This window comes from Neovison vison, chromosome 7 (assembly GCF_020171115.1).
Source record: "Neovison vison isolate M4711 chromosome 7, ASM_NN_V1, whole genome shotgun sequence".
In the NCBI taxonomy this organism is placed as follows: domain Eukaryota; kingdom Metazoa; phylum Chordata; class Mammalia; order Carnivora; family Mustelidae; genus Neogale; species Neogale vison.
The window spans coordinates 50605203-50621885 of NC_058097.1; the positions used below are offsets into that span (position 1 = coordinate 50605203).

The 16683-nt window shown below is 52.0% G+C and overlaps 1 protein-coding gene across 1 annotated transcript in view; it reads left to right on the forward strand.

Annotated features, from left to right (window-relative positions):
* Positions 1-10813, forward strand: part of NUP62 (nucleoporin 62) — a 23960-nt gene extending 13147 nt beyond the window's left edge. Inside the window, exon 2 of the mRNA XM_044256825.1 lies at positions 8047-10813. Within this exon, the coding sequence (XP_044112760.1) occupies positions 8109-9695 (1587 nt within the window). The 5' untranslated portion in view covers positions 8047-8108 and the 3' untranslated portion in view covers positions 9696-10813. The remainder of the gene's footprint in view (positions 1-8046) is intronic.
* The last annotated feature ends 5870 nt before the right edge of the window (positions 10814-16683 follow it).

Below are 16683 nucleotides of genomic sequence, written 5' to 3' on the forward strand. Positions count from 1 at the left end.
GCCGCTGCCTTCGGCTCAGGTCATGATCTCAGGGTCCTGGGATCAAGTCCCGCATCGGGCTCTCTGCTGGGCGGGGAGCCTGCTTCCCTCTCTCTCTCTCTGCCTGCCTCTCTGTCTGCTTGTGATTTCTCTCTGTCAAATAAATAAATAAAAATCTTTAAAAAAAAAAAGAGAGAGAGATGTTTCAGCAGCAGCTTGCACGGACTGGGGGTGGGTGAGTGGCCAGTGACCTCTGTTTTACATGTTGGTGAGACAACCCAGAGAAGAGAGATGATTGCGGTGGGGAGGGGGAAGGGATGGACAACGGGGGACAGCAGAGTGGACAGGGAGTTCCCCCCTAGCACAGTGGCAAAGGTACCAGCAGGTGTTTGAGCTCCCGCGGGGAATCAGATTTCCCTGGCTGGGCCAAATGGGAGCCAAAGGCAAAGTCCCTTCAGCCTACGATTTTCTTTTTTTTTTTAAGATTTTTTTTTTATTTATTTATCAGAGAGAGAGAGAGGGAGAGAGAGCGAGCACAGGCAGACAGAATGGCAGGCAGAGGCAGAGGGAGAAGCAGGCTCCCAGCCCAGCAAGGAGCCCGATGTGGGACTCGATCCCAGGATGCTGGGATCATGACTTGAGCCGAAGGCAGCTGCTTAACCAGCTGAGCCACCCAGGCATCCCAGCCTCTGGTTTTCAGCCTTTTCTCTCCTGCTGCCATCTCCTGTGCTCCCTAGTTTCTCTCCTACTCTGGTCTCTCTGAGTCTGTCATCACATGTCCTCCAAGTCTTAATTGCTAATTTATTATTTTTTTAAGATTTTATTTATTTTTAAGTGTTTTATTTATTTGACAGAGAAGATCACAAGCAGGGAGGGGGAAGCAGGCTCCCTGCTGAGCAGAGACACACCCCCTCCCAAGCGGATGTGGGGCTGGATCCCAGGACCCTGAGATCATGACCTGAGCCAAAGGCAGAGGCTTAACCAGCTGAGCCACTCAGGCATCCCTATTTATTTATTTTTTAAAATTTTATGTTTTAAGTGCTCTCTCCACCCAACTCGAATTTACAACCCCAGGATCAAGAGCCCCACGCTGTACCAACTCAGTCAACAGGCGCCCCACTAAATTGCTTATTTTGCAGAGGTGGCTCCCTCAGTGATAGCTCCTTTGCTCCCTGGCCTCAGCATTGTTGGCAGCGCCACCAGGTGGCCATGGGGCTGAAATGTCAGGAGCATCTGCTCTAGTTGCTGCCAGAACTTGCATTAATAAGAGGTCAGCTTTTCCTGGGCCAAGAGTGCAGCGTGCTAAGTGTCCATTGCAGATCTGTGAGCTGTAATCGTTGTTTTTCATGTGATAAAACAGGCATGGGGATGAATTTAGAACCTAAGATCCCAGGATTAGGAGTGAAGAAGCAGGGTCTCTGGCCAGCAGGCTGTGGAGTCTTGCCAAGTGACTGACAGAAAAGGACAAACAAGACCCTTTTCCTCAGAGCACACAGAAATCCACAGTCTGGACTTCTAATGACAGCTACAGGGCTACTGTCAGCAGTCCCCATCCCAGTCCATCAGTGGACTAGAAAACCCAGGATTTATAATCCCAAGCCCCATCGAGAAGCCCTGAAAATAGAGCTCTTTGGCTATACTCGCTGCTGCCCCAAATGAAGTGGAGTTGAACTGGTGTAGAGGAAGGGGACAGCAGCTGTTTCCATCCCCAGTGGAGGATCCTAGTGTGGAAGGGTCACTACATTTTCTTTTTTCTTTTTTTTTTTAAGATCTTATTTATTTGACAGAGAGATCACAAGTAGGCAGAGAACTAGGTGGGCGGTGAGGGGGGGTGGGGAAGCAGGCTCCCTACTGAGCAGAGAGCCTGATGGGGGCTCCATCCTAGGATCCTGAGGTCATGACCTGAGCCACTGAGCCACCCAGGCGCCCCAGGGTCACTACAGGTGAGGTGTGAAGATGAAAGACAGCTATGGGATCAGGAAGGGAAACCATGTTACAGCTTTGTCTCCACTGGATGGACTAGCCTAGCAATCTACCTCTGTGACCTGGCCCCCAACCCCTCCTCCCAAAGCCTGCTGCTTCAGCCACAAAGTGTACAGAAGTTGGCCTGTGTATCTTACTCTCTCAGTGACCTGTCTGTCCAGAAAGCCCCGTTCATCCTTTAAGACTTAATTCTGACATCTCCTTCCTGTTCCAGGCAGAACTTCAGCACTTAGCCCCAGAAAGATCTGGTTTCCCATCCTGGGACTAGTGTTTGCTGCTCTGTGACTTTGAAGAAGTTACATCACCTGTTTCCCATCCAGGAAGGATTCATTGTGCTCCTACCTAGTATTCTTGGCCCAGGACCATTACATAGGTTGTGTTCTGTAAATGATAGTTCTTAGTTGTCAGATTGTCGGTCCCTCGCAGTTATTTATGGAGTGCCTGCTGCATGCCAGGCACTGCTCTAGGTGCTGGGCATAACAATAGTGAACAAAAGCAGAAAATTCCTGCCCTGTGGGCTGACACTGTCACCATCGTCAGCCCTTCTCATGTTTCCAGGCCACCTTTTCCCTCCCTCTGTTATAGGACATAGGTGGCCTGTTGTTGCTGGGTTTTGCACACATCCACTCCCCTGATTCGGTCACCCCAGCAGCAGGGGATGTCCAGATTCTCAGAATCACAGCTCTCTGTTCTTTTCCCACCTGCTCCCCAGCTGCCAGGCCCTAGTGACTGCTGTATCCTCTTCCCTTGGCCCTGTTGCACAGAGACAGACCGTGCACCTTGGCCCTATCACTTCTCTTCTCCAGCCTCTCCTTGGCCCCAACTCCAGGATGTGTTTCCCATCCATTTGTCTAGATTGAGTCCATCCTGTTCTTTCTTCCCCATTCCTTTGTCAACTTCCGGTTGTCATAACAAATGATCACAGATGTAGTGGCTTAAAACAGCACTCATTTATTCTCTTACAGTTCAGAAAGTTAGAAATGGGTCAACAGGACCTCTTTCCTTCTGGAATCTCTGAGGGAAAATCCATGTTTTACCTTTTCCATCTTCTAGAGACACCCTGCATTCCTTGGCTTGAAACCCCTTCTTCCCGTCTTCAGAGCCAGCGACATAGTATCTCTCAGAATGTTCTTTCATGGTCACATCTTCTGTCTCCACCTTCCACTTTTAAAGACCCTCATTGCCTTCTCAATCATTCCATTCCTTTGGTCCAAGGCCGAGGTCCCCTCATATTAATTCCCAAACACCCCTGCTCCAGATACAGGAAATGGGCTGGGGTAGGGAGTGAGAATCAGTCCCTGGGCTTGGGAACAGTGTGGCCCCTGCCCCTTAACAACACTGGCCTCCTGTTGTCATGGCCACACCCCCCTGCTCCTGGCCTTTGTTCTAGCTCTTTCCTCAGTATGACTCAGTCAACCCCTTTACCCCCATGCCACTGCCCTCTTCCCCTTTTCCTGCCCCACTTTTTCTTCCTTCATAATGCTTAGCCTATTAAAGCGTGACATAGGATTCCTTTATGAAGTTCGTTGTTCTCCTGTCTGTCTCTTCTGCTGGAGGAGAAGCTCCATGAGAGCAGGGACTCACTCTCCCCATCACAGCCATATTCCGAGGGTCTGGAACAGGGCCCATGCATAGGTTCTCAGATGTGTTTGTTGCATGAGTGAATGTTGCACTACAGAGAGTTTGTTTTGTCTATGTTGTTGTAACTGTATGCAGAATAGGGCTAAGGAAATAAATTAGATAAAGATGGAATTTGGAGTAGCAAAGAACTGGAGAGGTCAGGTTAGTGGACCTGAGTGAAGTTGGAGGTGATGGCAGAGAACCGTGGTCCTCAAAGCCAGGGGACAGGACGAATCTGTTGTTCAGAATCTACGACTACCCTGGGCTATGAGGGCAGGCAGATGTGGCTTGACAAACAGGGACAGAGTGGGGTAGGCGTCTCTTGTCAGTAACTCGGTGACTTTGAGGCAGACCCTCCTCACTCCAGGCCCAGCTACAGATGCCACGTCTGTGGCCTCCCAGGCTTAAGCACCTGACCCAAGCACTGTCAGCTGCTCCTGTGGAAAGCTTGCCCCTTCAGTAAAGTGGAAAGCCTGTTTCGAAGCTCAGAATAATGTGTATCTGTTAAGACACATTTGTGTGAGAAACTCTCAAAGTCCTGGTCTTGGTTGACAGGCTTAAGCACCTGACCCAAGCACTGTCAGCTGCTCCTGTGGAAAGCTTGCCCCTTCAGTAAAGTGGAAAGCCTGTTTCGAAGCTCAGAATAATGTGTATCTGTTAAGACACATTTGTGTGAGAAACTCCCAAAGTCCTGGTCTTGGTTGATGGCTTTGTTCACTTGAGTCAGCCCCTGCAGAACCAACACTTCATTCCATTTTTGCACAGACTCACACATTCCCCAGATTGAGGTTTTCTCTTCTCTGTCCCCAGAGTCCTGGCCCCTCGCTCAGGCTCTTGGCTTAGACCACCACTGCACCCTCCTCCTAGCTACCTGATCCTCTAGTTTCTTCCCTTCCAGTCTGTTTCCCGCACATGTGTCTGGCCTTGTTAGTCTCCCCACCTCTAAAGTCCCTCCATGACTCACGCCAAATGAAGTCTGAGCCATCAACATGTCCTTTCCCAACCAGCAGCTCCCGCCACATCACACAGCACTATACACACGATGTGCTCGGGAGTCCCCAAGCCCACCCTTAGGTTCGGTGATTCTCTAGAAAGACTCACAGAGCTCAGCAAAGCTGTTAGATTCATGGTTTCAACAAAAGGGGAAAGAATCAATCAGCACGGGTGAAGGGTGCACCAGACAGAGTCTAGGAGAGAGCAGGGGTGAGCTTCCAGTGGCCTCTCCCCATGTAGTCATACAGCAGCACTTAATTCTCCCGGCAGCACCGTGTGACAGCACACGTGGAGTACTGCCCTCCAAGGAAGCTCACCTGTGCTTTGGCATCCAGGGTTTTTACTGGGGGTCAGTCATATAGGCTGGAGTGTCTTTGTGACTGACTCATTACTTAGTCTCTGGCCCCTGCAGAGGTCAAGTTGGCAGGGCTCGCAGGTTATCTTACAGGAACCAGAAAAGGGCCAGTTTTTTCTTTGATGTGTAGGGTTTGGATAACCCAGGCCTTCTGAGTGAACCCTTTACTGCAAGTACACACACACAGTCCCTCTAGCCACACCAAGTCACTTAGCATCCCAGAGACACACCTGTGTCAACCTTTCTGCCTCACCCAGGCCCTTCCTCCCATCCACCTGACTAATCCTGACCTCGAATCCTTCCACGCTCAGCTCAGGAAAATGCTCCCTTATTGACGCCTCCCCACCCCCATCCTCCGCTGTCCCTACCTAGAGCCCTGGTACTCAAGTTCACATTTCCCATGTCTCTAACTACCTCGGGCAAGGGCCATGGCTTAGGTGACCTCTGTGGGCCTCTCACTCTCCCAGTTTATGAAATGGACCTGCTTTTGGAGTAAGTGAGCTATAATATATTTAAAGCGCATAGCACAGGGCTGAACCAGTAGTGTTTGCCCCTGTTAGTAGATCCCTAGCATGTGTAGTATCCGAAACCAAAGAGGCGTTTAATAAATGGTGAGCCATTAAACTGGAAAAGCCCCCCCAGACTCTTGTTTTTCTTGTAGTTTTTTAATAGTTACAGAGAGCTTTTTATAAATGCTCTTGTGGAAAAATTTAGCTGCAACTTATTAATAGAAGCTCTCTCGGGCTGAGGTCTTGAGAACGGAGACATGTAGGCGTAGCTGTTCAGATGCCTTAAACTGCCAGTAACAGCAGATGTGGCTTGCCGTGGTACTCAAGTGAGGAGGTGTGCGCTCCCCGCAAGAAGGGGTCTGGCGCAGGGCACTGTGGGGTCCCAGTGGCCCGGGGGCTCAGACATTGCTGTAGTGTGAATGAAGGGACCTTTCCCAGGAGCCCCAGAAGAGCTTTATAAAAATGCCACAGTCTAGGGCCCTGCCACACGCCACCCTCGTCTCCCCTGACAAAGCGACTGCCCCCATCTGTCTGGCAGCAGTGTACCTTCCAAACACCCACCCTGGAGGTGCTGATGGGCAGCCAGATGAGATCTGGCTTAAAGCAGGTGGCCCCAGGGGCAGAGCGGACCGCACTGAGGTCATCTCCCTAGAAGCATGGGTCTTTGGAGAAAAAGGAAATATTGGGGTCTGCCAGGAAGGCAGAGGGTGCCGTAGAAGTTGGAGAGGGGCAGCCACAGCAGGGTTCCTCTGGCCCAGGGCACAAGAGGATTCCTGAGGACACCTGAAGAAGTAAAACTGGCCCAGAAGAGAGAGGGAGGAGGAAACAGGACTTCAGGAAATAGGATGGCTTCCCTGGGCCAGGCACTTGGCTTCTCCGTCATGACCTTGTTTATCCTTCCCAGTGGAAGGGGCTCATCCTTCTTGTTAGAATTGGGGAAATAGGTGTAGAGAGGCTCAGGAGTAACTTTCCCAGGACCCACGACTTGTAGCAGAAGCAGAGTTCAAACCTAGTCTTTCCTTTATGTCTGGAGAACCAACTTTGTGCCTGAGAACAGGGAACAGTCTTGCTGCTCAACTGCCTGAGCTGTTTTAGACGAAGGGAAAATAAGCTGTGCTGGGTAGGGGATGGAGGCTGGGGTACAGCATGGCGGCCCTGAGCCAGGGCAGGGCTGCGTGCCCTGTGACCAGGTGGACCATTTTGATGGAGTATAAATAAAGAGGGGTTTACAGCCCATGGCCAGGTTCAGGGCCCACCGTGGGGTAAGAATTGACAAGTTAAGTCCGTCTGAGCTTCTCTTTTCCCCGTCTGTGCATAGGGACCGTCATCACAACCTCCCTGTAGGACTGTTGTGAAGTTAGCTGAGGGTCTGGTGGCTAAGGAGAGCATACTGGGCACAGCAAGCTGCCTGGGAATCACCTTGGTGTCTTCACTGGAATTGGCATTTCTCGTCATGCGGCCTAGGAACCCACTGAGCAGTGGCAGCCAACCATGAATTCGTGTTAAATTTGAGGTCAGCCACAACCCCCAGGTGTCTGAGAACTTAACAGCCAGGTGTTCACGGGCCCTTCTGGACTCCCTTCTCTTCCCTCACCAGAGCCAGCGGAGGGCCCTGTGAGCATGTGTGAATCCTCTGGGTCCACGATCACTTTCCCTCTTCCTCCCCACTCTGTGTAGCTCAGCTGCAGATGGCTGGGAGGATGGGGGGTGCCCCACATGCACATTCCCTGTGCCCTGCACCTGTAGGTGAAGGAGGCCACCTCCTGAGTCCCTGGAGAAAAATCTCAGGGGAATTCTAAGTTAGCTGACTTAGAAGGAAGGCAGGGGGACGCTCCAGCAGGCCTCCATCCTCCTAAGTGGTCAGCGGTATGCACTGAAGGGGGCTAATGCCCTGCCATAGAGCCCTGCTTTCTGGGGCCTCTCTCTGAGGTCCAGAAAGACGCTCAGGGTGGTACTCCGATCAGTCCACCACCTCCCACTTGCATTCAGCAGGGAATCCTGGGGAGCAGGTCCTGAAGGTGGTGGGGGTTTTTTGTTTTGGTTTGGTTTCTTTTCTTTTTCTTTTTTTTTTTTTTTTTAAATTTTATTTATTTGATAGACAGAAATCACAAGTAGGAAGAGAGAGAAAGAGGAAGGGACGCAGGCTCTCTGCTCAGCAGGGAGCCTGATGCAGGGCTCAATCCCAGACCCCAGGATCATGACCTGAGCTGAAGGCAGAGGCTTTAACCCACTGAGGCGCCCAGGCGCCCCTGAAGGTGGTGTTTTGTGCTTCTAGTCCCACTCTCCAAAAGTGCCTTGATCTAACCTCCTCAGGTGCTCTTTGGCCCTCTCCTCTAGGGCAGCAAATACTCCTGCTGGTGCTGAATGTGGCTGTGCCTGTCTTAAGCACATCTGGTTCCTAGTATGTGACCCCCAGGGCTTCCAGAGCTTTTTCCTCTCTAGCTTAACAGGGCCTGGCTAGGTTACAGCAGGGAGCTGGGTGGCGGTCACATGTTCTCATGACCAGTCCCGCCACCCTCCAAACGGCTCCACCTTGGCCATCGAGGTTGCCTTTCCCAAACTGCCATTTGATCATGTGACTTACTCTGCTTTAAAAATCTTCCCAAGGTTGCAGACCGACGGATTTACTTTGGGAACCAGCGTAGCTGCCGCCACCAGAATCTGGAGCCATGAGCGGGTTTAATTTTGGAGGCACTGGGGCCCCCACAGGCGGGTTCACATTTGGCGCTGCAAAGACGGCGACAACCACACCTGCTACCGGGTTTTCTTTCTCTACATCTGGCACTGGTGGGTTTAATTTTGGGACTCCCTCCCAGCCGGCAGCAAGTACCCCTTCTACTGGCCTGTTCTCACTCACGACCCAAGCTCCAACGACACAGACCCCAGGATTCAGCTTTGGAACCACAACTCCTGCTACGGGAGGAACTGGATTCTCCTTAGGAATCAGCGCGCCGAAGCTCAACTTGAGCAGTGCAACGGCCACCCCAGCCACGGCACACACTGGCGGCTTTGGGCTCGGCAGCAGCACCCTCACCAATGCCATCTCGAGCACTGTCACCTCTAGCCAGAGCACAGCACCCACCGGCTTCGTGTTTGGCTCCACCACCACCTCTGCTGCTCCGTCCACCACACCGGGGGGATTCTCCTTCACAGGGGGAAGCACATCCCAGACCGGGACCTCAGGTTTCAGTATCGGCTCCTTGGGGACTTCGGCCCAGCCCACGGCGCTTGCCGGCTTGCCCTTCACGGCCGCCCCTCCGGCTGCCAGTGGAGCAGGAGCCACACAGCCGGCCGCTCCTGCCCCCGCTGCTGCCACCACCAGTGCTGGCCCCACGCTGTTCGCCTCGCTAGCCACCGCTCCGACCTCATCTGTCTCCACGGGGCTTTCCCTTTGTCCCCCTTCAACCACGGCCGGAACTCCCGGGGCCGGAACGCTGGGCTTCAGCTTAAAGGCCCCTGGAGCAACTTCTACCGCCTCCACAACAGCATCCACCACCCCCGCCGCCACCACTGCTGCCACCACCACCACAACCACCACCACCACCACCACTGGCTTCGCCTTGAATCTGAAGCCACTGGCACCAGCTGGGATCGCCAGCAACGCACCAGCTGCCGTGGCTGCACCGCCGGGGCCTGGCACCGGCACTGGGGCGTCCACCAGCCCTGTGATGACCTACGCCCAGCTGGAGAGTCTGATCAACAAGTGGAGTCTGGAGCTGGAGGACCAGGAGCGGCACTTCCTGCAGCAGGCCACCCAGGTCAACGCCTGGGATCGCACACTGATCGAGAATGGGGAGAAGATCACCACCCTGCACCGTGAGGTGGAGAAAGTGAAGCTGGACCAGAAGAGGCTGGACCAAGAGCTCGACTTCATCCTGTCTCAGCAGAAGGAGCTGGAAGACCTGCTGAGCCCTCTGGAGGAGTCGGTCAAGGAGCAGAGCGGCACCGTGTACCTGCAGCACGCCGACGAGGAGCGCGAGAGGACCTACAAGCTGGCGGAGAACATCGACGCCCAGCTGAAGCGCATGGCCCAGGACCTCAAGGACATCATCGAGCACCTGAACACGTCCGGGGGACCGGCTGACACCAGCGACCCGCTGCAGCAGATCTGCAAGATCCTCAACGCACACATGGACTCGCTGCAGTGGGTCGACCAGAACTCGGCCCTGCTGCAGAGGAAGGTGGAGGAGGTGACCAAGGTGTGCGAGGGGCGTCGCAAGGAGCAGGAACGCAGTTTCCGGATCACATTCGACTGACGTGCCAGCCGTCTTCGGGGCCTGTGCGCTCCAAGGGCGTTGGGGGGCAGCGGGGGCACGCAGTTATTGTCTAGCGTTTGGTTGCAGTGAATACCTGTTTGTTCCTTTCTTTCATGTGACCCTGCCGTTGAGAACAGTTCTGTGGTTTGCTTTACTTTAGTGAAAACGGAAGTATTATAAGTGCTCTAGTCTGGGCAGCAGCATTGTGGGTGTGGTTTCTTTGCATATCTTTTGTGTATCTCAGACCCCTTTCACAACCACCACCCACCCATCCTTCTTGCTCCGGCCAAGTGCCAGTAGAGAGTGCTGGAGACGTTTCCCCAAAACCATCTGTCTCCCAGCCAGGGTCTGCCGAGCAGCCACTCTGCCCAAAATATAGTCGTAGGTGCCGTGAAGAGTCCATCCTCGAGGAGACGGTGTCCTGGTGTAAGGCGTGAGCCTGTGGAGACTGACCGCCAGTGCGAGAAAGGGGCTTGTGAATAGGACCAACCGCGGGATGTAGAATTTCAAAGGAGAAAGGACAGTCAGATGAGGGACTTAAATGTAATATTGAGAAAAGAGTCAGACTTGCACCAGGAGGTCTTTACCTTGCCTGGCTGACACGCCACCCCATCCTCCAGTTGTCCTTCTCTTGGGCCTCACCTCCAGGAAGCCCTCTCAGCTGCCCCAGACCTGGGTCCGGTGGCAGTCCTGAGGCTACAAAACGACATAGAGCGTGTGCATGTCTTGTGCCAACTGTTAACGTCTCTGCCTCACTATTGAATGTGAGCCCCTATGGGCAGGGACTGTGTTTCTTGGCCCCTTTTGTGTCCTCAGCACAATCCCTGTCACATTTTCAAAAGAACAATGGAGATGAAACACGGCATCAAATGTTCATCCACAAAATGCCTACTGAAATGGCCACGAGTGCCAGAGGTGGCCACAGACTTGGGTTGGAACTTGCCAGTGCTGGAGCAGACCTAGTCTGTTAACAGTGAGAGATCCGTGGTGTCCAGAAGACAGAAGCCAACCGGTTGTTTCCTGAATGTCTTGTATTTGTCTTTATACTTTGCTGCACTGTCTGAGATACTATGACTATATGTTGCATTCCTAAATAAAATTTACTGTGGAACAAAAAAGTTCCCATTGGTGTGTATCACTTAGAAAGCTGGGGAAAAGGAGCAGGTTCCAGAAGACTACATCAAGTGGGGTGCCATTTGTCTGGAACTCAGAAACCAGAACTAGACAGTACATCATTGAGGCACACATACACACAGATGCAGGTCGTGGGTTCATCTGGTGCTGATGGCAGAAGAGCAGCGCATGAGGGAATGTGTGCCGGTAATGTTCTGGCTTCCATCGTAGATACACATGCATGTCAGTTCCTTCGCCATCTTCCCTAAGGCATTTGCTCAGAGGCCACAGGAGCTGTCGGCAGCATTCCTCTCCGTTTCCTAGGGCTAGCTGGAGGAACTAGTCATGCTTCAAAGGTGGGAAACAGGCGAAGCTGGGATGTGGAGTTGTATGGGGGTCATTTCCAGATACTGGCCCAGCATTCTGCCTCTTTCCCTGGCTCCTGTGGGCGAGAATGATACCAAGCGCTTGGATCTCCTGCTTTGGAGTGGAGGTCTATCCCTTCAGCCTCTGCCTCGCTAAGCCATGTGTTTGCTAAGGAATGCCCAGAGCTAATTCCTGGAGATGTATGGTCCATTTTCCCAAAGTCCTGGTCATAAGTCATTTCCTTGGACCATCTTTGTCTTCCGAGAACAAGTGTCCTGTCTAAGAAGAAGCCACAGGAGAGGGAGGGGAACAGAACAGAAGAGGGGGGAGACCCCACACTAACCCACTTGATTCTCTCTGAAAGCTCCTCTCCGTGGGCACTGGCCCTTTGTGCAGTCTGAGCCTTGCCTAACTGCAAGACCCACATCTGCTCCCTCTCCCTAAAGGGAGGAGAGTTGGAGCAGCCTCAAGTCATCCTGGAAAGTAGGAGGTCATTTATATTTTATCCACATTGATGCATTCAACATCTAGGGTTTTTTTTGTTTGTTTTTTTTTTTGTTTTTTTCAAAGATTTATTTATTTATTTTTATTTAGCAGGCAGAGATCACAAGTAGGCAGAGAGAGAGGAAGGGAAGCAGGCTCCCTGCTGAGCAGAGAGCCCGATGAGGGGCTCAATCCAAGGATCCTGGGATCATGACCTGAGCCGAAGGCAGTGGCCTTAACCCACTGAGCTACCCAGGCGCCCCTCAACATCTAGTTTTGGAGCACCTACATACCAGATCCTGATCTGGCACTGGGGTCACAAAAATGCAACGGTGTTCCTGCTCACTCAGAAGTTGCTGGCAGGGGCTAAAAACTTTTCTTGAGCTTGCATTTCCAATGTTAATCTAATTGACCTGTTTTGCATATTGAACAATAGTAATGCTTAACTGCTTTCACTTAGGTACTTTTTTAAATGGGAATACTGAGTTCACTTATTCCCATGGCCCAAGGGACCATGGGCACCCCACTTTGGAAAACACAATTATAAATCAGGACGATGGTCATGGTGCTCTTGCACCATGGGGAAAATGGCCCCAACGGGCTTCCCGGGAGCACCAGGGAGGGGTCCCTGGGGTTGCCAAAGGACCGGCGGCAGACGGGGTGCCACCCTGCAGATGATGGCTTCGTTGTAACTGCAGTTTCCCTTTCCAGGAAGAAAACACAGATGCGCTTCTTTGCTGGTCGGACAAACGGCCTCTACTTAAGTTCCTCTTCATTAAGTAGTATGAAGACAGCAAATGTGGTGACTAAATTTGGCAGCAGAGGCTTTTAAAGGCGAATCTCTCAGTAAGCTGTTAACTGCATTTCTTCCAGTTGAGGGATAAGAGTGGCAATTCGATGTATGGTTATGGCTTTTCTTTCCATCTCAAGGAAGCCCTTAAGTGATTCTAGAGCCCAGCTGCTTCCCCAGCATTATGCCTCTGCCTGTTGGGCGCAGCTTGGCATCAGAAGGGTCAGATGTTTCAAACAACTAAAGATTTCCAGAGCCACGGCTCCCTTCATCTCCTAGCGGAGGTTGAAATGAATGATGCCCAAACAGTGGTGTGCTGGTAAACCTAACAGTTGGCTCCTTGGGGTAAGGGTAGGGGAAAGCTCTGATGGGTGGCAAATGCTGATGCCCTTTACCCCCCGATACCGTGGTGTAGAGGCCCTCTCCAGGGTTGACTGCAAGGCACGGTTGTGAGGTCATGGACTGGGAGTTTGGGAAATTGATATCTACAGATAACAATTGCTTCTCCTCAAGAGTATACATAATAGTAAAATATAATCGAATGATTGGGAAATGGTGAGTTTTGAGTTTTTTTAAAAAAATTTTTTAAGATTTTTTATTTATTTACTTGACAGATCACAAGTCGGCAGAGAGGCAGGCAGAGAGAGAGGAAGGGAAGCAGGCTCCTTGCCAAGCAGCGAGCCCAATGCGGGACTCGATCCCAGGACCCCAAGATCATGACCGGAGCTGAAGGCAGAAGCTCAACCCATTGAGCCACCCAGGCACCTCTAAATTTGTTTTTCATAAGACTAATCATTAAATGTGTATTTTTTTTTTTTTCAAGAATGTCATGCAAAACAAAAACCAAAGATCTTAAAAATCAGTCAGCTCGGGGCACCTGGGTGGCTCAGTGGGTTAAAGCCTCTGCCTTTGGCTCAGGTCACGATCTCAGAGTCCTGGGATGGAGCCCCACATCGGGCTCTCTGCTCAGCAGGGAGCCTGCTTCCCTTCCTCTCTCTCTGCCTGCCTCTGCCTACTTGTGATCTCTGTCTGTCAAATAAATAAAATCTTTAAAAAAATCAGTCAGCTCTTGTGCGCTGCTAGGACCCACCACACCACAGCTCCCAAGTTCTCATTCTACCTTGAAATTACTTGGGTGCTTGAAAAGTCCACCCTCAGACTCTCAGGGCAAGGGCTTTCTGCAGAACTTCCAGGAACAAAATCCCTCAGCCTCAAAAACCACGTTGGTTTCTGGACGCCAGCCAGACTTACCTGTCCCACACTGCCCCTGTACCTGTCCCACAGCCCTCACGCAGTGGCACTAATCACTTCAAACATCAGTGACTCACCTAGGCACGCACTTCACGTCCAGACGGCGTCCAGGTTCAACCCCATGACCTTCACAGGTTTCCCTGTGACCAAAACCAGACCTGGTGTGCTGCTCTGCCAGGCTCGGGCCCAGTCTGATGCCGTGGGGTTACATAAACCCCCAGGTTCTAAGGACACAAACCCCAAATCCACTGAGCAAAGACCCTTGATGTCACTCAAATGCAAAGTGGGCTTCTTTGAGGCACCTGGTGGCTCAGTGAAGTGTTCCAACTCTTGAGCTCACCTCAGGTCTTGATTCCAGGGTCTTGAGTTCAAGCCTCGCATTGGGCTCCGCACTATGCATGGAGCCTACTTAGAAAAAAAATTTTTTTGAGACAACCCAGGAAATTGGACTTTAATGCCATTTTTAAATGTAATACTGGTATTGTAGTTTGTTTGTTTGTTTTTTAAGATTTTGTTTATTTATTTATTTGACAGATTACAAGTAGGCAGAGAGGCAGGCAGAGAGAGAGGGAAGTAGGCTCCCTGCTGAGCAGAGAGCCCGATGTGGGGCTCGATCCCAGAACTCTGAGATCATGACCTGAGCGGAAGGCAGAGGCTTAACCCACTGAGCCACCCAGGAACCCCTCTCTTGTTTTTTTTTTTTTTTAAGCAAATATTTCTAATATTTTTTTAAAGCAGAAGTTGGTTGACAGGGTGCCTGGGTGGCTCAGTTGTTAAGCGTCTGCCTTCAGCTCAAGTCATGATCCCCGGGTCCTGGGATCAAGCCCCACATCGGGCTCCCTGCTCAGCGGGAAGCCTGCTTCTCCCTCTCCCACTGCCTCGCCTGTGTTCCCTCTCTCATTGTGTCTCTCTCTGTTAAATAAATAAATAAAATCTTTTTTAAAAAATTTAAAAAAAAGAAGTTGGTTGGCAAACTATAGTCCCACTTCCTGTTTTTGTAAATAAAATTTTATTGGAACACAGCCATGCCAGTTCATTATACATGTTGTGGCTACTTACTTGGAGGGCAGAGTTGAGTAGGCAAGATGGAGACAGTGTGGCCCCCAAAGCCCCAAATATTTATAGAAAACGTTTGTAGACCTCTGTTGTAGAGAAACATCCTGAAGTATTTACCTACGAAATAAGATGTCTGGGATTTGCTGTAAAATAATGCAGTGGGGGAGGGAGAAAATGTAAATGAGACAAGATGGGCTAGGAGGTGATGGAGGCACTTGGGTTTACTATCCCAGTCTCTCTGTTTTTATATATGCTTGAAATTTCCATAATAAAAAGCTTTTGAGAAGGGAGTACTTGCCTCCACAGCCTCCCAACTGCTCTGAACTCACCAGGACCCTGGCACCTTTGGTCTAACGGAATCAGGACAAAGCTACCACCATTGACCCCATTTTCGTACACACCCAACGATGACTTCTGTCCCGGGCTAACCAGAAAGGCCATGGGCGCTGAGAGAGCCCCCCAGAGCCAGCCATGCAGTGAGTGCCCCCCCATGGGGCCCAGGGGTTCTGGAAGGGGGGAGGAGGGGCAGGAGGGCTCTCTGGGAAGGGGAACTCTGTCCAAGAGTCAGGCCATAGACCAAGGGCCTTGGATAAATCTGTCCTCTGCTCTCTGAGCCCCTCCCTGATCCAGGTCTGGGCCCCTGACTTCCCCCTGGGGCCCTGGGCATCCCCTGGGCACGCCCTACTGCCTCAGGGACTTGGTCAAAGTTTTGGTAGCGACCACTCCCTGTCTCTGAACTGCCTCAGAGAAAATCATATGTATAAAGCACAAGCCCTGTCCCCCGCACAGCTGTGTGGCCCCCAGTGTTTCTTCTCCTGCCAGCTGGACCCAGGTCTTTCTCTGGGACCATAGCCACTTGGTTCAATGTTCAATTCAGCATCAACCTGAGCCTAGCCCGGTGGTTCTCGGGGTGATTTTGCCTCCCCTTACCCTGGGAATGATTGACAATGTCTGGAGACATCTATGGTGGTCACAGCTCGAGGAACAAGTGCTACTGACATCTAGTGGGTAAAGGCCAGTGAGGCTGTTCAACATCCCACAATGCACAGGACGACCCCCACAGAGATGGCCCCAAATGTCAGTGTTAATGAGACAGAGACACCCTGGCCTGGCCCACTCCCTCGTTCATGAGCCAAGCTTGCTGCTGATGAACGGGTGTCTCAGAATGTGGCCCTGGAGCCAGGCTGCTGGGATCAAACCCAGGTGCTGCCGCTTTTCACGGGTGACCTGTCTGGGCCTCGGTTTTCTCCACTGGAAAATGGGGACAGCTAAGCCCATCTTGTCAGGATCCTTACTGGAGTAAATGAAGTAAAACGTATGAAGTACCTGGGACGTGGTGGTACGCAGCATCCGTAGGTGTTACACAGCAGCAAGCAGACTGCTCAGACCCTGCCCCGGCAGGATCCCTACCCTTTCAGGCCCTGCTGGCTCCCAGTCCTGGGGCACCTCATGAGTTGGGTTCCTCTCCCTCCCTCTCCCTGCCCCGCTGACCCCTTGAGGTTGGTGTTCCACTTCTCTAAGAGTCCAGGAAGCCAGCGGGGGGCGGGGGGCGGGGAGTGTGTGCCCGGAGCCAGGGAGCTCTGCACAGCAATCCTGTATGGGAGAGAAACCAGGGGGGTCGGCTCAGGGATCCCAGTGGGACCCCTCAAGCTGTTCTGGGGACCAACACTTCTTGCCTAGACAAGTGCAGGAATTCATGGCTCTGCTGCCTCCATCCTTTCTGCTTCCATGCTGCGGCTGCTCCCTTCTCTGTGCGGACATTGCCTTAAGGAAGCAGAGCTGATGGGCCTCCGGCTGGGGGCCAGCACGACCCCCAGCTCTGTCATTTCCTGCTGTGGGCCCTGGAGCATGAGCCTTTTGGTCAGCTGGCTGGGTTCCCTTCCAACAAGGCCCCTGGGGGTAGAGGAACGATGGTGCCACGTGCTCCTG